This window comes from Rhamphochromis sp. 'chilingali' (genome assembly GCF_963969265.1).
Source record: "Rhamphochromis sp. 'chilingali' genome assembly, chromosome: 20".
NCBI classification, from domain to species: Eukaryota; Metazoa; Chordata; class Actinopteri; order Cichliformes; family Cichlidae; genus Rhamphochromis; species Rhamphochromis sp. 'chilingali'.
In genome coordinates this window covers 14782401-14798999 of record NC_137947.1, presented here as the reverse complement: position 1 = coordinate 14798999, position 16599 = coordinate 14782401, and the positions used below count along the sequence as shown (strand labels likewise).

General features: G+C 40.8%; 2 protein-coding genes across 4 annotated transcripts; one reads left to right on the top strand and one right to left on the bottom strand.

Annotated features, from left to right (window-relative positions):
• The first annotated feature begins 2 nt into the window (after window positions 1-2).
• Window positions 3-13232, top strand: adka (adenosine kinase a). 2 transcript variants are annotated; one of them, XM_080868611.1, is made up of 11 exons: window positions 3-145; window positions 2272-2346; window positions 3368-3421; window positions 6518-6596; window positions 6684-6856; window positions 6943-7051; window positions 10774-10944; window positions 11046-11081; window positions 11186-11300; window positions 11400-11486; window positions 11610-13232. In XM_080868611.1, the coding sequence occupies exons 1-11, from the start codon at window positions 54-56 to the stop codon at window positions 11732-11734; spliced, it is 1116 nt and encodes a 371-aa protein (XP_080724737.1). In that variant the 5' UTR covers window positions 3-53; the 3' UTR covers window positions 11735-13232. The 2 variants fall into 2 exon arrangements, with proteins under 2 accessions (XP_080724737.1, XP_080724738.1); XM_080868612.1 differs by lacking the exon at window positions 3-145 and adding an exon at window positions 999-1072.
• A 595-nt stretch (window positions 13233-13827) lies between these two features.
• Window positions 13828-16313, bottom strand: LOC308388884 (dual specificity phosphatase 29-like). Of its 2 annotated transcripts, none has more exons than XM_080869848.1 (4): window positions 16101-16313; window positions 14728-14913; window positions 14381-14604; window positions 13828-14283 (listed from the first exon to the last, which is right to left on the bottom strand). In XM_080869848.1, exons 2-4 carry the CDS (start codon window positions 14904-14906, stop codon window positions 14057-14059), a joined length of 630 nt encoding a protein of 209 aa, XP_080725974.1. In that variant the 5' UTR covers window positions 14907-14913; window positions 16101-16313; the 3' UTR covers window positions 13828-14056. The 2 variants fall into 2 exon arrangements, with proteins under 2 accessions (XP_080725974.1, XP_080725973.1); XM_080869847.1 differs by having other exon boundaries at window positions 13829-14283; window positions 14728-14918; window positions 16101-16309.
• Between the last annotated feature and the right edge of the window lie 286 nt (window positions 16314-16599).

Here is a 16599-nt window from a genome sequence, read left to right as displayed (position 1 = left end):
GACCGCTTTTTCGTGCCGGCTAAGGTGATCGCAACGTGCTTTACCCAGTCAACATGGCTTCAGACGAACCCAAAGCAAAGAAACCCAAACTCTCAGAGGAGGAGAAGCCCGAGCCTCCGCCCAAAGAGAATGCCGTCAAAATAAGGTGACCGAAGACTAAAAAAATATCCTTAATAACAGCGAGGAGATACGACCCTCCTCCCACGCTTCCAAGTTAAATGCTAATATATGTGCTATCAAACCTTAAAAGGTTGACACTGTTAGCCTGTGTGTGTGTGTGTGTGTGTGAGAGAGAGAGACACACACACACACGTGCACAAAATCGCGAATTTAGGCATTGATTTGGGATGTTTTCGAGACCTCTGAAGCAGTTCAATGTTGGCGAGGTCGTAGCGTAAAGCAGCGGGTGCAAAGTCCTTTGATATTTTTGCTTTTTGATAAGCAGGGTTTTAGCTAACTGTTGGCTCATAAAGCCTGCTGGGTTTGGGCACCTCTGCGGTGAAGCAAGCCCATCTAGCTGTGGCAGGTTTTAGGTTGTGGTCGAGCATGAGCACCACCAGAAAGCAATGTTGGGACTTGGTGTGGGACTCTGCACAGCTGCAGAGAAAGCTTACAAGAACCATCCCTTACCAGCTCCCAAAACACTCAATTGTGAAACAAGTCACATGGCGGTCATTGCAATGCTGTAGTGCTTCCACCATCACCACCCCCTCTGAAGAAATCTGATGGCTGCTGCTGATTACTACATTCACCTCATCTGCGGCACTCCAACAGCCCAATCAGCAGCACGCTTCTCACGGTGTAATTTGGCTTCAAATGAGTGAGTGAACTGAGCCTAGAGTCAGCAAGACAAGCCAATCACCACAGAGACACACACAGCCGTGGCCCTTGCCTCCAATCGGCCAGCTCCGAGTAGGAGGAGCTGTGTTTGCAGGGGTAAATCGATCTTCCTGCACACTGAGGTGAAATTGTCAAGTTTTTTTAATGCTTTAGCTCCCTCTTCAACCGGCTTTAGGTCGCCCAACAGGTTTATCAGTGTGCACACAAAGAGGAACAATATGTCTGCTGCAAGGTAAGAGCAAGCTTACGTTAGGGGAGTTGATCTAAAGGCAGGCATGGTTTAGTGTAATTGTCTGCACATGCCTAGTAATCATCTGACTACACATTGGAAATTATATATGTGCTGTAGGAGACAGTAGATACGATGCAGCAAATATCGACTGGACGGTTTTCCGAGACAGAAACCCATCTGTGTAGCGTAAGTCACCGTCAGGTCTTGGCGTCTCCCTGCTCTTTGCTTTTTTGAAAAAGCTGTTCTTTCGTATTAACTGTAAATCTTTGCCTTGGGCGAGAGTAGACAGAGAACCTTTATGGGCAAGTATGGTTCCATGTGTTCATGTGGAGGTGGCATCTCTGAAGAGCTGTGTTCAAAGACTTGCCCCATCTGGGGGAGGGGGGGTTCCCAAAAGCATTGACAAAGAAAAAAATTGTTCATATGAAGGGCACCTGTGAAAATGACACCAAGACTGAGATCTAAGGGCACGTGGTGGCAGCATGTGGATTATAATGCACGCACAGTTCAGTTTTTGCTTACAGGTGAAACAACTGTGGACTAACTCGCTGGCTGGATTTGGCAACCGATGTGCCCAACATGTTGACACAGAGTAGCGGTTCCTGTGGTGCTCTGAAATTCTGTTATTTGTTTTGGTTTTTTGTCAGCATGTTTAGTTGTGATATTCAAGCTCTACTTTCGGTTGCTTGACCCAGAAAAAGAACAGACTACACAAGCAGCAGAAGCACACGCACACTGAGTGTACTGCTGTCCTGATGTTGCCACGTTGTGACGCCATAACAAAGTTACATGCATGACTGACTGGGTTTTGTAGTGCCTTCTGATGAGTCATGCATGTTTCCTATTTATGTCTCTTTGATTCGTGCTGTGCCTTAAGTCACATAATTAAAGTCAGGTGGAAACAGATCTTTTTTTGAATAGAAATAAAATGGCACGCTCACTGGAGTGAGCAATCATAAATTTTTAAGTCAGTGCAATTTGGCTTTCTGCATGTTTCTGAAATGCCTGAGCATTTGACAGATTGCTCAACCAGAGCAAAGGAGTAATGGATTTCCACTCCAGCTCAACTGTTAAGAGCACTTTATTAAAGTGAAGACAAATCGACGGGACTGAAACGATTTAATGTACAGATGACTTGTGAACGCTGTCGTATTAAAATTAAGAGATGTAGCTCAAATCTGTTTGTCTTTATGTTTCAGCACTAATTCACTCTTTGGAATGGGAAACCCCTTGCTGGACATTTGTGCCGTTGTGGACAAAGATTTCTTAGACAAGTAAGTATGAGAATTAGAATCACGAGTGCTTGTAATCCTGCCCTTTTGATTGGTCCAGTAATGAGTGGTAATAAAATAGTGCATATATATGTAAACACATACTTGGTAGAAGGTGTTTACTTCCAAAATAATACTGCTTTGCTGCTTATTCTAACCCCGATGTTATAAAGGAGAAAGAGTAACGAACTGTGATTTTATTTTTTACTTTTTGCAAGTCACATAAGATCAATTGAAAGGGAGACATTTGGTATCAGCGAGGTCACATCAGTGACAGGCTGGAGGAGAAAGAGATTCCCTGATGTAATTTGATCAGGAGCAAGATGAGGACGATAAAGGGAAGCAGAGCACAGGAAGCGGCAGAGCTGTCTAATAATCAGCGTCAGCAGAGCTGTACGTTCAGCAGATGCATTGCTTTAATGTATCCTGAAAAGAAACCGCACCCTGTTTGATCATCACGTGTATTTACATCACCAAAAACTCAGGACTTCAAAGATCCTGTAGAAGTTGTGATTATTACCTATGATGTAGAAATCCAGGGATTGTATTGACATGACACATTTAAATATTCTCTGTAGTAGTGGGAGCTATCAGCTGAGATCTGCTCAGAGTAGCCATGTTCTCTGTGAGTTGACCAAGACAGACGGGACAAAGGGCAGCTCAGCGTCCACTCATTAACCCCTTGCATAAACTCCTGGATTAGAGCTAAACCAGCCGACTGTAGCTCTAATTCAGTCCCACTTACAAAAAAGCACAACTACAACTGCACTTTAATCCCCAGCCTACCGTTGTGTGACCTCCCGTTAAGGAAACCATACCTTATTTAGCTTTAGTTGGGCTGAGATTATTTGAGCAAGAGGAAAACAAATCACACTTTCACAGGGAAAATGTGTGAACAGCACATTTGGAAGCTTTCCTACTGCACTTAAAATCCCGGCTCACATAAATGGCGTCCACATGCTTGTTATTTCTGTTTTATTTGAAAGTAATTCTTCTTCTTTTTTTCTTCTCTGATTATTTGCAGGTACTCTCTGAAACCCAACGATCAGATCCTGGCTGAAGCCAAGCACAAAGAACTGTTAGTATCTCCTCTGTTGCAACATTCACTGTAGATTATGTAGGTTTTTGTAGAGCTCTTCCCATGTGGGTTTACCTAATCTTCAAACATGGCTTGTGTTCTGAATTCATACTGGGTTTGCACCCCTCTGCTCTGGAGCGGGCCAGTCAAAACAAGCGCACACTAGAAAGTGCCACGATTGACCTCTGTGCCTTCACATACAGCCAGTGGTAGAGCAGCAGATTCAGCGCAGTGAGACCATCTCATCCAATAGCAGACTGGGACACTTTTCCTCCCAGTCCCTCTGAGACAAGGGCCAGAAAGCAAACATTTAACATTATGAGATAAGAAAGTCATATGTGGCCTTGTGTGATTATACTGATGTTTTCCTACTCTTCACAGTTCAGTCTATATATGACAACAGGTTGTGCTTTAGTAATGGCAGGCACTTGCATGCACAACTCATTTTTGAGGACGAATGTTATTTGATGTCAACACATATTTAAATGACACTTTTTTTGTATCAGTTTGTGATTGATATTGATCTGTGATGTGAACTAAGGGAATCATTGATCACTTACAAGAAGGTGCAAGTCCACACGTTTAATCTGCTAGTCTTGCTTCTTCTTAAGCCTCTCAGGCTGTGCTCGATTTAGTCCTCAGAAGCGTAACATGCAGGGGATTTCCCCCCCCCCGGTGAAGACGCCTCGGGGAACTGTTAGAGGGAGCTAATTCCTACAATGGACAGTCACCCTTGCTCCATTTTTCTTCCCATCACCCTTTCTCCAATCTCTGGCTCAGTCTCAGGACCTTTAGCAACAGTGGGCCTGTTGTAGTTTCTGAAGAGAAGCAATAATGTCCAAAAGTCTTGAGCTGCCCCTCATTTCTTTCTATTTTGCTTCCAAAGAGCCACGTTTTCTTGTAATTGTTTTAAAGTGGTCTTGAGCAATAATTCTTCAGGCTTTCTGAAGGTCTGTTAAGGCCGTCCATACATCGATTTTTAATAAAGTCCTTGTACTCGATCTTTAAACCAATGTTTTTTTTCTTTGTTTGTTTTATTGTTGTTTAAATCACTTAACACTGACCTATGAATTATTTAAGGACAAAAAAGGTACCTAACTAAAGGAATGAATCAGAACCAAGGATTGTGCGTATACATAATAAAGAACTTAGAAAAGAGTCTTTTTTTAAATTATGTCCTTGGGTACTTTGTTACCAGCAGGCTACTGCAGACAAACATAATTTGTTCCCAGACATAAAATTGTATTTTTGCATCAACAAGATGAGTTATTAGCCAAACACCTGGCATAGGTTAGCATGCTGTACAGTGTGACCTTGAGGAAACTGGACAAAAGAAGAAGCAGCAGAGTTCTTAGACCAATATCTGAAACTAATGTTGTTAAGAAATATTTTTTTAAAATCAGCACCTGAGAGATGCATCTGGCCATTCAGTTAGTCCATCTACTGTAATACTCTTAGTGGATGGGTGGCTGTCCAGAAGCCATTCTTAAGGAAGGGAAATGCCAGATTTCACAAGAGGTTGACTAAAAATTAGTGGCAACAGGTCTTAAGGAGTGATGAATCAAACTTTCAGAGTTTGTGTTCAGATTGTCATCAATATGTACACAAGAGGTCAGGAGAGAGGTACAGCAGTGAGTGTCTACAGCCATCTGTGGAGGCCCTGGTATCCTTTGATTCTGCTTTTCAACCAGTGGTTTTTGGGATTTTATCATAATTGATGAAATCATAAATGCAGAAAAGTACCATCAGCTTTTGAGTTACCTGGAAAGTTTCTGATTGGTAACCGCTTCCCAAGCACTACAAGTCATGGATTGGCCTCCTCAGAGCAACACCCAAAGAAGTCTTGAATGTCCTTCAAGAAGCCTGGCGACCTATCCCTGAAGACTATTTAAAGAAAATTACAAGAAGTCTTTCCTGATAGTTCAGGCTGTGTTGAAGAATAGAAGCGTTCATGTCAAGTACTGACTTTCAAGCTGATTAGAAGTGCACAAACGCACAGACCCCATTTTTGCCTTATCTACAGTATTGCCATGTATGTTTGCACATGATTTAGTCATTCACGGCACCTGTTGCTCATTTTCCTAGCAAATTAGAAGGTAACAAAGTGGCTCAAGACTTTTGCACAGTACTGTATTTGAACATGCTGCCTCCGATACTCACATAAACCACAAAAACACATTATGGTGTGTAGGCTACATTTATGGAGCGTAAGATGGCAAATTCTCGTGCTTTAGCTGTAAACAGAACATTGAAGCGTGTCTGTGTTATATAACAGTGGTAAATGGTTCAGATAGTATAATCAGTGGTCAGTCATGCACGTATTGTATACTTGACCTGGAAAAAATATGAGGCTGCTGTCTGCAGAGTCTAGTCTGATACGAAGGGATTTTACTGACTAAACCATCACCAGGCACGCTATAGAGGGAAACCCAATAAAAGAGGCAATTATGCAGTGTCATGCAAACCAGTTTAATGGCACTATGGTAATCACTGCCTGCGGAAAACTTTTGATATTCCCCAATAAGAGGCACATAAATGCATTTTCCTTAAAAAACGTTTTTGAAAAATTGCAAACTTTGGGGGGGGGGGGTTGTCTCCAGGACTCTTGAAGAGACTGCAAATAATACTCTGTGCAGTGACGTCTACATGGAGATTGCCTTAAAAATATCACTTATCAGTGCACTGTTAGACCACTTAGATCAATAGTAAGTGGATTTCTGGTGGCCCAGGGAGGAATCAAAACAAGGAAAGTCAGCTCTGTTTCAACTGATAGTCTTTTAAAAAAAATCAGACATATCTTCATTTAATTGTGCTTTGGGTCATTTGAAAAACCAGGATTAGTTTGCACGCTGTGTTTCCAATCTTTATACTGAACTAAGCTTTACTACCATTAGATTTCATGTTATTTTCTTCAGCAAATAAATATATAAAGTATATTTGATAAGGTGTAAACCTTTGGTGCCAAACACGGTTTGATCAGTCATCATTATTAATCCTTTGCTCTAGGTTTCAAACTTCTGATTAGTGATTGGCCCTATCTAGTTTGACACACTTTCCTTTTGGAAATGTCAGTCACACCTTTGTTTCTTTCTGTAGGTTCGAGGAGCTGGTGAAGAAGTTCAAGGTTGAATACTACGCTGGAGGAGCCACACAGAACTCCATAAAGATCGCTCAGGTGAGATTCATTTGAAGTGTAAATGTTGCCCTCTGTGCGCAGGATGTACTGGCTGATATTGATGCGAGGTTTTGTTACTGTCTACAGTGGATGATCCAAGAACCTCATAAGGTGGGCACGTTCTTTGGCTGCATTGGCAAAGACAAGTTTGGAGAGATCCTGAAGCAGAAGGCTGAGGAGGTGCACGTCGACGCCCACTACTACGAGCAGGACGAGGAGCCCACGGGGACATGTGCTGCTTGCATCACCGGAGATAACAGGTGGGTAATTGAATGTTAACAGCATGCAAACGCAGTGTGATCTAACCTGTTTATAAACCTGTGTTTCACTACTTTTCTGCTCTCAGGTCTTTGGTGGCTAACCTAGCTGCTGCTAACTGTTATAAGAAGGATAAACATCTAGACCTCGAGGAGAACTGGAAGCTGGTGGAAAAAGCTAAAGTCTACTACATTGCTGTAAGTATTACATCACTGTATGCTAATTTGTGCCACTTTAATGAAGCTTTAAGGTGGGCATGGAGTCATATCACAAGCATCTGTTTTGTTTTTTGTCCAGTGGTTTGTAATTTAATTACTTTGTGAGGTCGTGGTCACATGGGCCTGGAGATGGTTGGTGACCACCTGGCAACCTCGAGTAAAGTTGTGGGCGGTGAGCATTTGAAGACAAGACAAGCGACTAGAGCAATCTCAGTGAAGCAGCATAAATTCCTTGCAACCAATGTCATCATGCAACTGCTTTCAGCCTGTAGCAACTAGAGATGGACCGATCCGATATTACGTATCGGTATCGGTCCGATACTGACCTAAATTACTGGATCGGATATCGGAGAAAAATAAAAAATGTAATCCGATCCATTAAATATCACGAAAGCACCTCACAAAACTTGCAACACGCCATAACTCACCTCAGAACGTTAGCACGTCGGAGCAGTATGCATCACGTGATAGAGCGGCTGTGGCATGCGGGACCTGTCGGTGGTCTGGATAGCATTTGGAGCTTCGCTAGCAACCCGGCATTTCATCTCCGACAAAGTTATCCCCGAGAGAAGTAAAGCAAGTGTGTAAGTCCATCTCTGAATGTTTGTAAAGCATTCCTGCGTTAAGCTTAACAAGCGATATATGGAGCGACTGCCTCTTCTTGCTGCTACTTCAATCATGAAACTGCTTAATGATCAGCTGATCGGCTTTTCTGTCCCGAGTCCGTCTCTCTTGTTTGTTTTTGGCCCACTTCGCGCCAGAAAGAGGAAACCAGCGGCTGAACAACAGCAGTACGTTTAAGCTTGATAAGCTGTTGTTAGAATTTATTTAATATTACTTTCTACACCAGGATCTTTTTCTACGTAGCTGACGGCTGGTAACTGTGCAGGGGCGGATCTAGCAAAGTTTAGCCAGGGGGGCCGATAGGGCATTAACAGGGAAAAGGGGGCACAAAGACATACTTTTCTTTCTTATTCTCATTTAAAATGTCGAGCTTTTAATAAATAATTATCTGAATCTTACACCCAAAGTTTTAATCTGATGTAAAATGAATATAAGTCCATTACTGTATATAGTGGCTATTAAGTCTAATATATATATATACCCTAGTAAGCTATAGTACTTTTTCCTTTGGGAAGGTACCATCTGTGCAGTCTGCAATTTTGTTGAAGAAAGATGTTGAATCTATTTAATATTTCTTGAAAAATAATTGATTTCGGTGCATTTTTTTTTTTTCACACTGCATCAAATTAAGGTTGATTACGTCGATTAAGCATCATGAGGTGGAGTGTGAGGGGTGGTTCCCTATTTTTTATTTTTTTATTTTTGTTGTTGCTGGGAGTTGGAACCCTATTAGTTAGGTTGCTTAATATTTACGCTAAGTACTCTTTAAAATACCAGAATAGGGAGGATGGTGTAGGTTTGAGTTTATTAGATTGATCAGTATTGCTGAACTATGAAATATTTTTTTTTGCATACAGGTATAACAGAATAGCTTTAGTGTAGTTGTTGTTTTAAACTTGAGTATGAACTTATACAAAATGCAGCAAGATATTTAAAAAAAACAGTTTTGTTGATTAAAAAACACCATATCGGATTCATATCGGTATCGGCAGATATCCAAATTTATGATATCGGTATCGGTATCGGACATAAAAAAGTGGTATCGTGCCATCTCTACTAGCAACCATTGGGCTACCACTCAGGAATGCTTTTTTTCCCCTAGCGACCTTTGGTTTGTGGGGAGGTCACTGACCGGCCTCTAAGCCTGTGTGAGTCTGGCCTAACTTAGGGCGGCGTTCACTTATTTGGCCTGCTCTGTGCTCTTGCATAATCACTTATGTTTTACCCTGGTACTGATCTGCATCTCTCTCAGTATCCAGCCTTCACCCGTGTTGTTTTTTTTATGGTTCTTGGATCTTCCTGTGTTGTTGGTATTAGAGCAGGGCGATATGGCCAAAAATATTTATCACAATATATATTTGAAAATTTGCGATAACGATATAACTGACGATATAATGGATGCGAGACAAAATACAACTCCACAACATTACTAGCGCAAAAAGACAACCTTCCATTTATTTTCACTTAAACAAGAAGCTGGTTTTTATGTACATTAAAGCTTTATAAAAATGCAACAGTGCAAATGCAAATTCCTTGCTGAAAGTTTAACCAAAAGGCATTTCCAGTACAAATGGGCTGACATATCCTGAGCATAACCATGTATAATATCCACTGAAGTTAAAAAGAGGTGCTTTGCAACATTAAACTGCAGTGTGCAGTACGTATGTTTCGGACCATAAGGTGCACAGGATTATAAGGCACATTAAGCGAAACAAAGCAGTCAGATAAATCAAACTTTATTAAACTCATTCTTCTTGCTTCCTCCACTTCTGTACCATTGATTCATTAATGTTGAATTCTCTGGCAGCTGCTCTATTCCCATGTTGTTGCAGTATATTAATGACTAACCTCGTATTGTGGATGGATTATCTCAGTTGTTCTCCTGACTGAAGTTTGGTCCGTTTACAGTATCCTGCCATGCGATTGCATTTGTCTCTAACCATGAGGAACCTTCACGTTAACTTTTATAAGTGGAAAAAAGTTAGCGTTCATCCTCCAGCTTCACTGTGCTAATGTTATGCTAACATAGCTGTGTCGCTAGCGATCACGTAGCACATCATTATATACCAGCTAGCCCAACTTCAGTAACCCTACAAACGTCACTGCTGTTTAGTTTCCTGTCTTCATTTATGTTGGAAGTGATAGCAGAGCTGTAAGTTTGATTTTTTTCAGAAATCTCTGTCAGAACATGCAATATCATGCTTAGGTAACTAGCGAAACTAGCGAGCTAACTTCCGCTAGCTTCCTGCTAACTTCTAACTCCGTTAAATGTAATAACTTTTGTTTTCATGGATGCCTGGAAGTTAAACTTTATAGTTACACCTGGTAAAGCAGCAATGCTGATCGTTTTATTAAAGATGAAAGAATTTAGACAGGTTTTAACTCTCAGTGATGCTGCAGTGTTGTTTGACCTGAAGCATACAGAGTTTAGGACCCAGATTACTCCCAGATTTAAGAGCATCTTAGTCCGACAAATACGACAATAACAACGGCTGCTTGCATGTTCTGCAAAAAAATGTGCTTTGTTGTGTATCTGACGGACAAACACCAAACCAGTTCCACACCACTGAAGTTGCACCATTTTTACAAACCAATTCTGGTTCATCTGTTTCACTCAACAATCGGCCATGTGCGTATGAAAACAAAGGCACTGCGCATGCGCGTTTTACTCCCATTCTATCGCGATATTTCATTTTCCTATCGTTGCCTAACATTATACCGGTATTACCGTGAACGGTATAATATGGCCCAGCCCTAGTTGGTATTCATTATGTGAATCTCGTGCTCTGCGTGGATGATGGTTGTGAGATGGTTAATATCATGCTTGCTCAGATTGTTTGGCAGCGTGAGTCAAGACGAAAGCAGCACCACAAACACGTGCTTGGATTAATCTGTGATAACTCAGTGGTTTAACTGTGACAATGACTGTCCTGCCTGACGTTCTGTGCTCTCACTCACCTTTGTGCCCTCAATGTGGGGCTTTTGTTTTGTTGAAGACTTTAGTGTATGTGACTCATTAGACCCATCAGATATAAAAAGCAGATTAGTCCTGACCCAGTGTCGTTCCTTCCTTCCAGGGTTTCTTCCTGACTGTCTCCTTGGAGTCCATCCTGAAAGTAGCGAAGCATGCTTCCGAAAATAACAAGCTCTTTTGCATGAACCTCTCTGCGCCCTTCATCTGCCAGTTCTTCAAGGATAACCTCATGCAGGTTATGCCCTACGTTGATGTGCTGTTTGGCAATGAGACAGTAAGCCACAGTTCTCACAGTGAAATCTCCACACTAACGTTGATGATTTGCACATATTTCAGATTAACTCAATGTGATCTTTGTTGTTGTTGTTTTCTCAGGAGGCAGCTGCTTTTGCTAAAGAGCAAGACTTTGATGTGAGTAGACTGTTAGACTTTATCATTTACACAAGAGAAAGGCTGGATTTTCTGTGTATTTGTGTATCATCTGCTTTGTGTGTTGATGTGTATTTTGTCTACAGACAAAGGACATTAAGGAAATTGTCAGGAAAGCCCAGGCTCTACCCAAAGACAACAAAAAGAGACAGAGGGTTGTAGTTATTACTCAGGGGAAGGATGAAACGGTTATGGCTCAAAGTAATATTTCCTTCTTTTTTCTCCCATTTCCTGGCATCTGTTTCACTCTGTCTCTTGTCCTTGTGTGGAAGTGAACTGTTTTTCTCCTCGTCTTTCCAGGTGACAAGATTGAAACCTTCCCTGTAGTGAAAACTGACCCCAAATACATTGTTGACACAAACGGTGCAGGCGATGCCTTCGTAGGAGGTAAGAGGCCCCGGTGTTGCTATTTTTTTTTTGTGCCTTGGTCGATTTGCTTCAGTCTTGAGTCTTTTGTTGATTTTTATTGTGGAAGCCTCTTTTTTTTTTTTTTTTTTTTTGGCAACACAGGTTTCCTGTCTGAGCTTGTCCAGGAGCAACCTCTGGATCAGTGTGTGAAGGCGGCACACTACGCTGCCAATGTCATCATCCAGCGAGCAGGCTGCAGCTTCCCAGAAAAACCAGACTTCAAGTGAGGATTGGTCAGGAAAGCCTTTCCTTCAGCGTGAAACCTCATACCCACTCTGCCTCCACAACCCCAACATATAAGTTCCACTATTTTCTACAAGTGCAACCCTCAAATGTGTTTTACTTCAAGTTTTTTCTTTTCTTTTAATTTATCCACACATCATTTCTTATCAGTTCTTAGTTCATATGCCCATCTTCCACGCTAAGAACCAAGGGAACTTTTAATGCGTTTAAATAAATTACCATAAAGGAATCATGGAAACACCAGGAAATGTGGTAATTGTCCTTTACAAAAGGGCTCTAACTATAAAATCCTGCTCTCACGGACATTTGTTTTCTACAGTTTTGAACTGTACTTCAGCTCTGACATTTCTTGCATGTGGATGCACTGACACCCATCAGACTCTCGTGGAAAAACCATGTCAACATCGTGTGAGTCTGTTTTATGTTTTTTGTGTGTTATTTTGTCCCCTTGGAGACAAGAGTCCAAGCACAAACAGCTACAGCAACAGGAGGATGCATTTACACACACACAGGACTAAATAATAAAACCCCGATGAGGTTTTGAATGCGGCTCAGAAATGTGCTGCAGTGATTTATTTGATTATGTTATGATTTAGCATTCACAAAATGCCCGTTGTGAATCAAATGGCATTTTAAGTGTACATTTTTTTTTTTTTTTTTTTAAATGTATCAAGGCCTCTGCCTATTAAGTTGTGTGAAAGCTGCAAAATGTTGATTATGTCAGTGCTATTCAAACGTTACCGGCATCAAATAATGAGTGCCTTTCTTTCTCCCTAGCAGTTTGCAGGCTTGATGGGCAGAGGCCTGGGGATGTTATATGAGCCTGCAGGGAAACTTGTAAGCTTGTGAGAGTATTGATGTATAAGCATGACCTCCCTTCTATATATAATGCGTTTCTGGGAATCCATCATTATATTTGGGGGTTCTCTGCCAGAAGAATACAGTGGGCATTAAAGCAGACTTTTTTTCTCAGTTGATTTATTTTTTTTTTCAATTGACTTAACATTCTCCTGCATTGTCATGGCAAACCCTCGGGGCAATTCTGTTAAATCATTTTTTAAAAATAACTATTTTTTTCCATTTTTTTATCAAATCTGTTTTCTCGAGTAATAAATAAAGATTCATAAGAAATTGGAGGAAAATCGTATCTGGGGCCAAGTGTTATAAACCGTCTGTATTAATGTCTGTGCTGTGATTCATACACTGGTGAGATAAACGCTGAATACTTGAATATAACTTTATTCAAAGTTTATGTAAAAGGTAAGAAATATGTGTAGGACTAAATACTGTAAGAGGTGTTGTCAAATCTGTATCTGGTTGGACTGAATCATTGGTCACTGTCCCTAAATTTCATGGCTTCCTTCACATGTTCAGATACACCAAAAAAGCCTTATAACCTGTTTGTTCCTACTGTCAACAATTTTCAGTTTGCCCATCATTGTGGTAAATTTTGAAATTAAAAAATAAACAGATTTTATCATAGATGTTTTTCTGTGTCTCATATTTTTTATATAATGTGAAGTGCACCTCATATTTCAGAGGTTTCTCTCATGGCTCGTTATGGCCTCCTTTCTTTATGTAGAAGAGTTTGGATAATACCTAAAACAAAGGTTTTTTTTCTCTTCAGTTGCTGTAACTAACACTTTGTTTTTGTGGTCAAAAGGTTTTGAGCCACTCCCTGAGATCTTGTAATACATTTGCAGTACTCACTAACTTTCTGCAGATGGCAACAAAATTCTGTCTGCTGTTGGTCTGCAGGAATCATTCTGCAGGGTTCTGGCAGTGTGTTTGGCATCAATATACTAAAAAATGAAGCAGTTGGTTCATAATTTCTTCATTTCTTTAAAGATTGCAGCAGATTCAAATAAAAAAATGTGTCTTTTTGTAACAAACCACTAGTAACAAAGTGCCTAAAGACAAATTCAGATGGATTCTTTGCTATGTTGCCTGTTTTGTATACACACAACACTGGCTCATCATGTGAAACATAGCATTAGATGGTCAGTTACAAGGACTAGGCTGAAAATGACAGGACAAGTGAAAAAGCAACAAATGTCCAAAGAAAAACTTTAAAAGAACCTCAGGAAGCCTGGAGAACTATTCTTTAAGACCACTTTAATCTTATGAAAAGGAAATCTTTTCTACATGAAAACAGAGTTATGGACTGAATCAGAGTGAGTAACTTAATGAGATTCATACTCGGTTACTGAAAACATGACTTTAATTATATATTAAAAGAAAAAAAATAATATCCATGAAAACATGACATGAAGTTAAAATACATTTTTAAGTTCCTTTCTTAGTATTTACTGTTGGTCCTGTGTTTCTTTCTTTTGTCTCAGCCTTTCCTCCTGCAGTGAAATGTCCAGGGCTCTGAGCTGTTTTAAGAAGCCGTGATTGGGCAGGATACAGCGGCGCTGTCGCACATGCTCAATTGCGTCCACTACAGTTAAATTGTGTTTCATCATCAGGTATGCCAGGACCAGTGTCGCTGACCTGCTCCGGCCCATCACACAGTGCACCAGGACCTTGTCTAGAAAAAATGAAGATATATGGATTTATTAGAAACAAACAAACTTATCCTCCAGATAATGAACTCAAAGGTTTCCTCAGAGTCCCGGAGGACTCACTCTGTGGGTGAGCGAGGGCCTCGTGGATGAAATTTGCTGCAGGCCTGAAGTACTGGGACATGTTGAAAGTGGGTTTGTCATCAGCCTCTACACCATAATACTGGATTTCCATGTCTCTGTAGTACTGAGCACCAGTCAGCACATTATTCCACTTTCCCTCTGCTGCATTCAGGATATGTGTAATCCCCAGATCCTTCAGACCAGGCCGCTCCAGAGCAGTTTTCCTGTGTTTATGCAAACACAGACTCAGTATGAAGCTGTCATCATGAACTTTTGACACAATTGACTGAATAGTTGTATAAGGGCTGATAAGTACAATGACATCTGCAGTACTCAGATTTACGCACTCATCCCCGATGTAGACATCTGGCCAGACCTCGTTGAAGTGTGTGTAATGAGCTGTGGTGCCGGTCCAGAACAGCTGCTCAAGGTCTAATGTTCCTGGAGTGATGTAAGCGCTGTCTGGGTCCACCTGAACAGCTGCATATGGGTTTCTACTTCTGGACTTCACCATGCAAGAGGACATTGTTTTCCTGTGCTGTCCACAACACACACACACACACACACACACACACACACACACACACACACACACACACACACACACACACACACACACACACACACACACACATATGCCTGAAATTAATCACCTCCTGCACACTGCCATCTGTCCCAAAGCTCTACAGGGATCTAACATTACCACCTATATGCCAAGGATGTTTATGGAGTCCATGAGCATTTTTTCCTAAATACTTATCAGTCATTTATAAGCAACATGCCAAAAATTAACCGGCTCCAGCTTTTCCAATGTAAACATCTGGTTTTACCTTTTTCCAAGCTGTAGTTTTTCCTTTCTGTTTTCTCTCATTTTTGTTGAAACAAAAAGCAATGAATCAAAAAATGAACGATCAATAGTGAAAATAACTGTAAACCTAGTACATCACCCACAGAAACAATGGCTATAGAAGATGTAGGAAGACCAGACTTTTAGAAAAAATAATGTTGTAAAGAATATTTAAATGGTTTTATTAATTTAGGGATTTTACAAATTCATAAATGAAAGCAATATTCTCTTTTTGTATGCCAGTTAAGATTAAATTATTATTAAATACTGCATGCAACTTTGAAATCAGTGTTACTATGGAAACACATTAAAAAATATGTATGTAAGTAAGAAACGTGAAAAGGGGTTTAACTATGATTGTCCACGATCACACAAACCGTATGTTGTCATTCAGTATTCTGTGTAATATTGTTGTGTATTATTGTGTGCGCAACACATGCTGTTTCTTGGATGTCACGTACAAATTCAAGCGACAGACGTGACATTTTCTGTTTGCATCATCGCTGCTGGTGCTGCTTAACTGATCATACATTTTGCAATATTAATAATAAACAATAGCAGAATAGTACACGAGATATCGGGAGCCAAATAGGAATTTAAATGACTTTTTTAAATCTCGCTCTCCGCTAATAGATTCACATTAATTATACCAATTTTTCAAAGCTTTTAGGACCCCTGCATTGGCAGCCTTGTTCTTCATCTAGTCACACTTCATACCAAGCCCTTCATGCACATTCTTTGAAACACTGTTCACACTGAAGTCACACTGAACTGAAACCACCAATGATCCACGAGGTGTGTGACATCAAGTCGGGGGGGAAAAAAACAGATATTAAATAAAAACGAGCAATTTAGTATAAAGAAACGACTCACCTCTGTTAAATGTGGATCGCAGACTTCTACTTTCCTCAGTGGATGTCAGTGTGTGTGTGTGTGTGTGTGTGTGTGTGTGTGTGTGTGTGTGTGTGTGTGTGTGTGTGAGAGAGAGAGAGAGAGCGAGTTTGTGTCCGGTGGCTGTACATGTGTGTGTACCAACAGGAACCTCCCTCAGGAGGAAGCAATGAAGACTGAAATACAGACCTGGAATGGTAACTGCTCTCTCAGGCTCAGTGTTTAACATGATATTTTTAGGTAGTTAGACTACAACACCTGATCTCTCCACATGGCATGCTTTCATAATGTAATCCTGTATATGAGACCCCTAACATGACAGCACGCACTGTTCAGGCACTGTTTTAAACAGAAACAAACTCAGTTGTTCAGTACGAGTGGCATCTTGCATCATCAGAGGAATGTCACTAATGTGTGGACAGCTGCAAGAATCAGTCACGATTCGTCAGTGCCGAGTTATTTCTGGAGGCCTGAAAAAGTC

Bases quoted from the DNA above. Each gene is read 5' to 3' on its own strand.
- adka (XM_080868611.1), top strand. From the start codon at position 54: ATGGCTTCAGACGAACCCAAAGCAAAGAAACCCAAACTCTCAGAGGAG. The intron at 7,052-10,773 runs GTAAGTATTACA...CCTTCCTTCCAG, and splicing joins CTAAAGTCTACTACATTGCT to GGTTTCTTCCTGACTGTCTC. The intron at 11,487-11,609 runs GTAAGAGGCCCC...TTGGCAACACAG, and splicing joins AGGCGATGCCTTCGTAGGAG to GTTTCCTGTCTGAGCTTGTC.
- LOC308388884 (XM_080869848.1), bottom strand. From the start codon at position 14,906: ATGTCCTCTTGCATGGTGAAGTCCAGAAGTAGAAACCCATATGCAGCT. The intron at 14,605-14,727 runs GTGCGTAAATCT...GCATAAACACAG, and splicing joins GATGTCTACATCGGGGATGA to GAAAACTGCTCTGGAGCGGC. The intron at 14,284-14,380 runs GTGAGTCCTCCG...CATTTTTTCTAG, and splicing joins GGCCCTCGCTCACCCACAGA to ACAAGGTCCTGGTGCACTGT.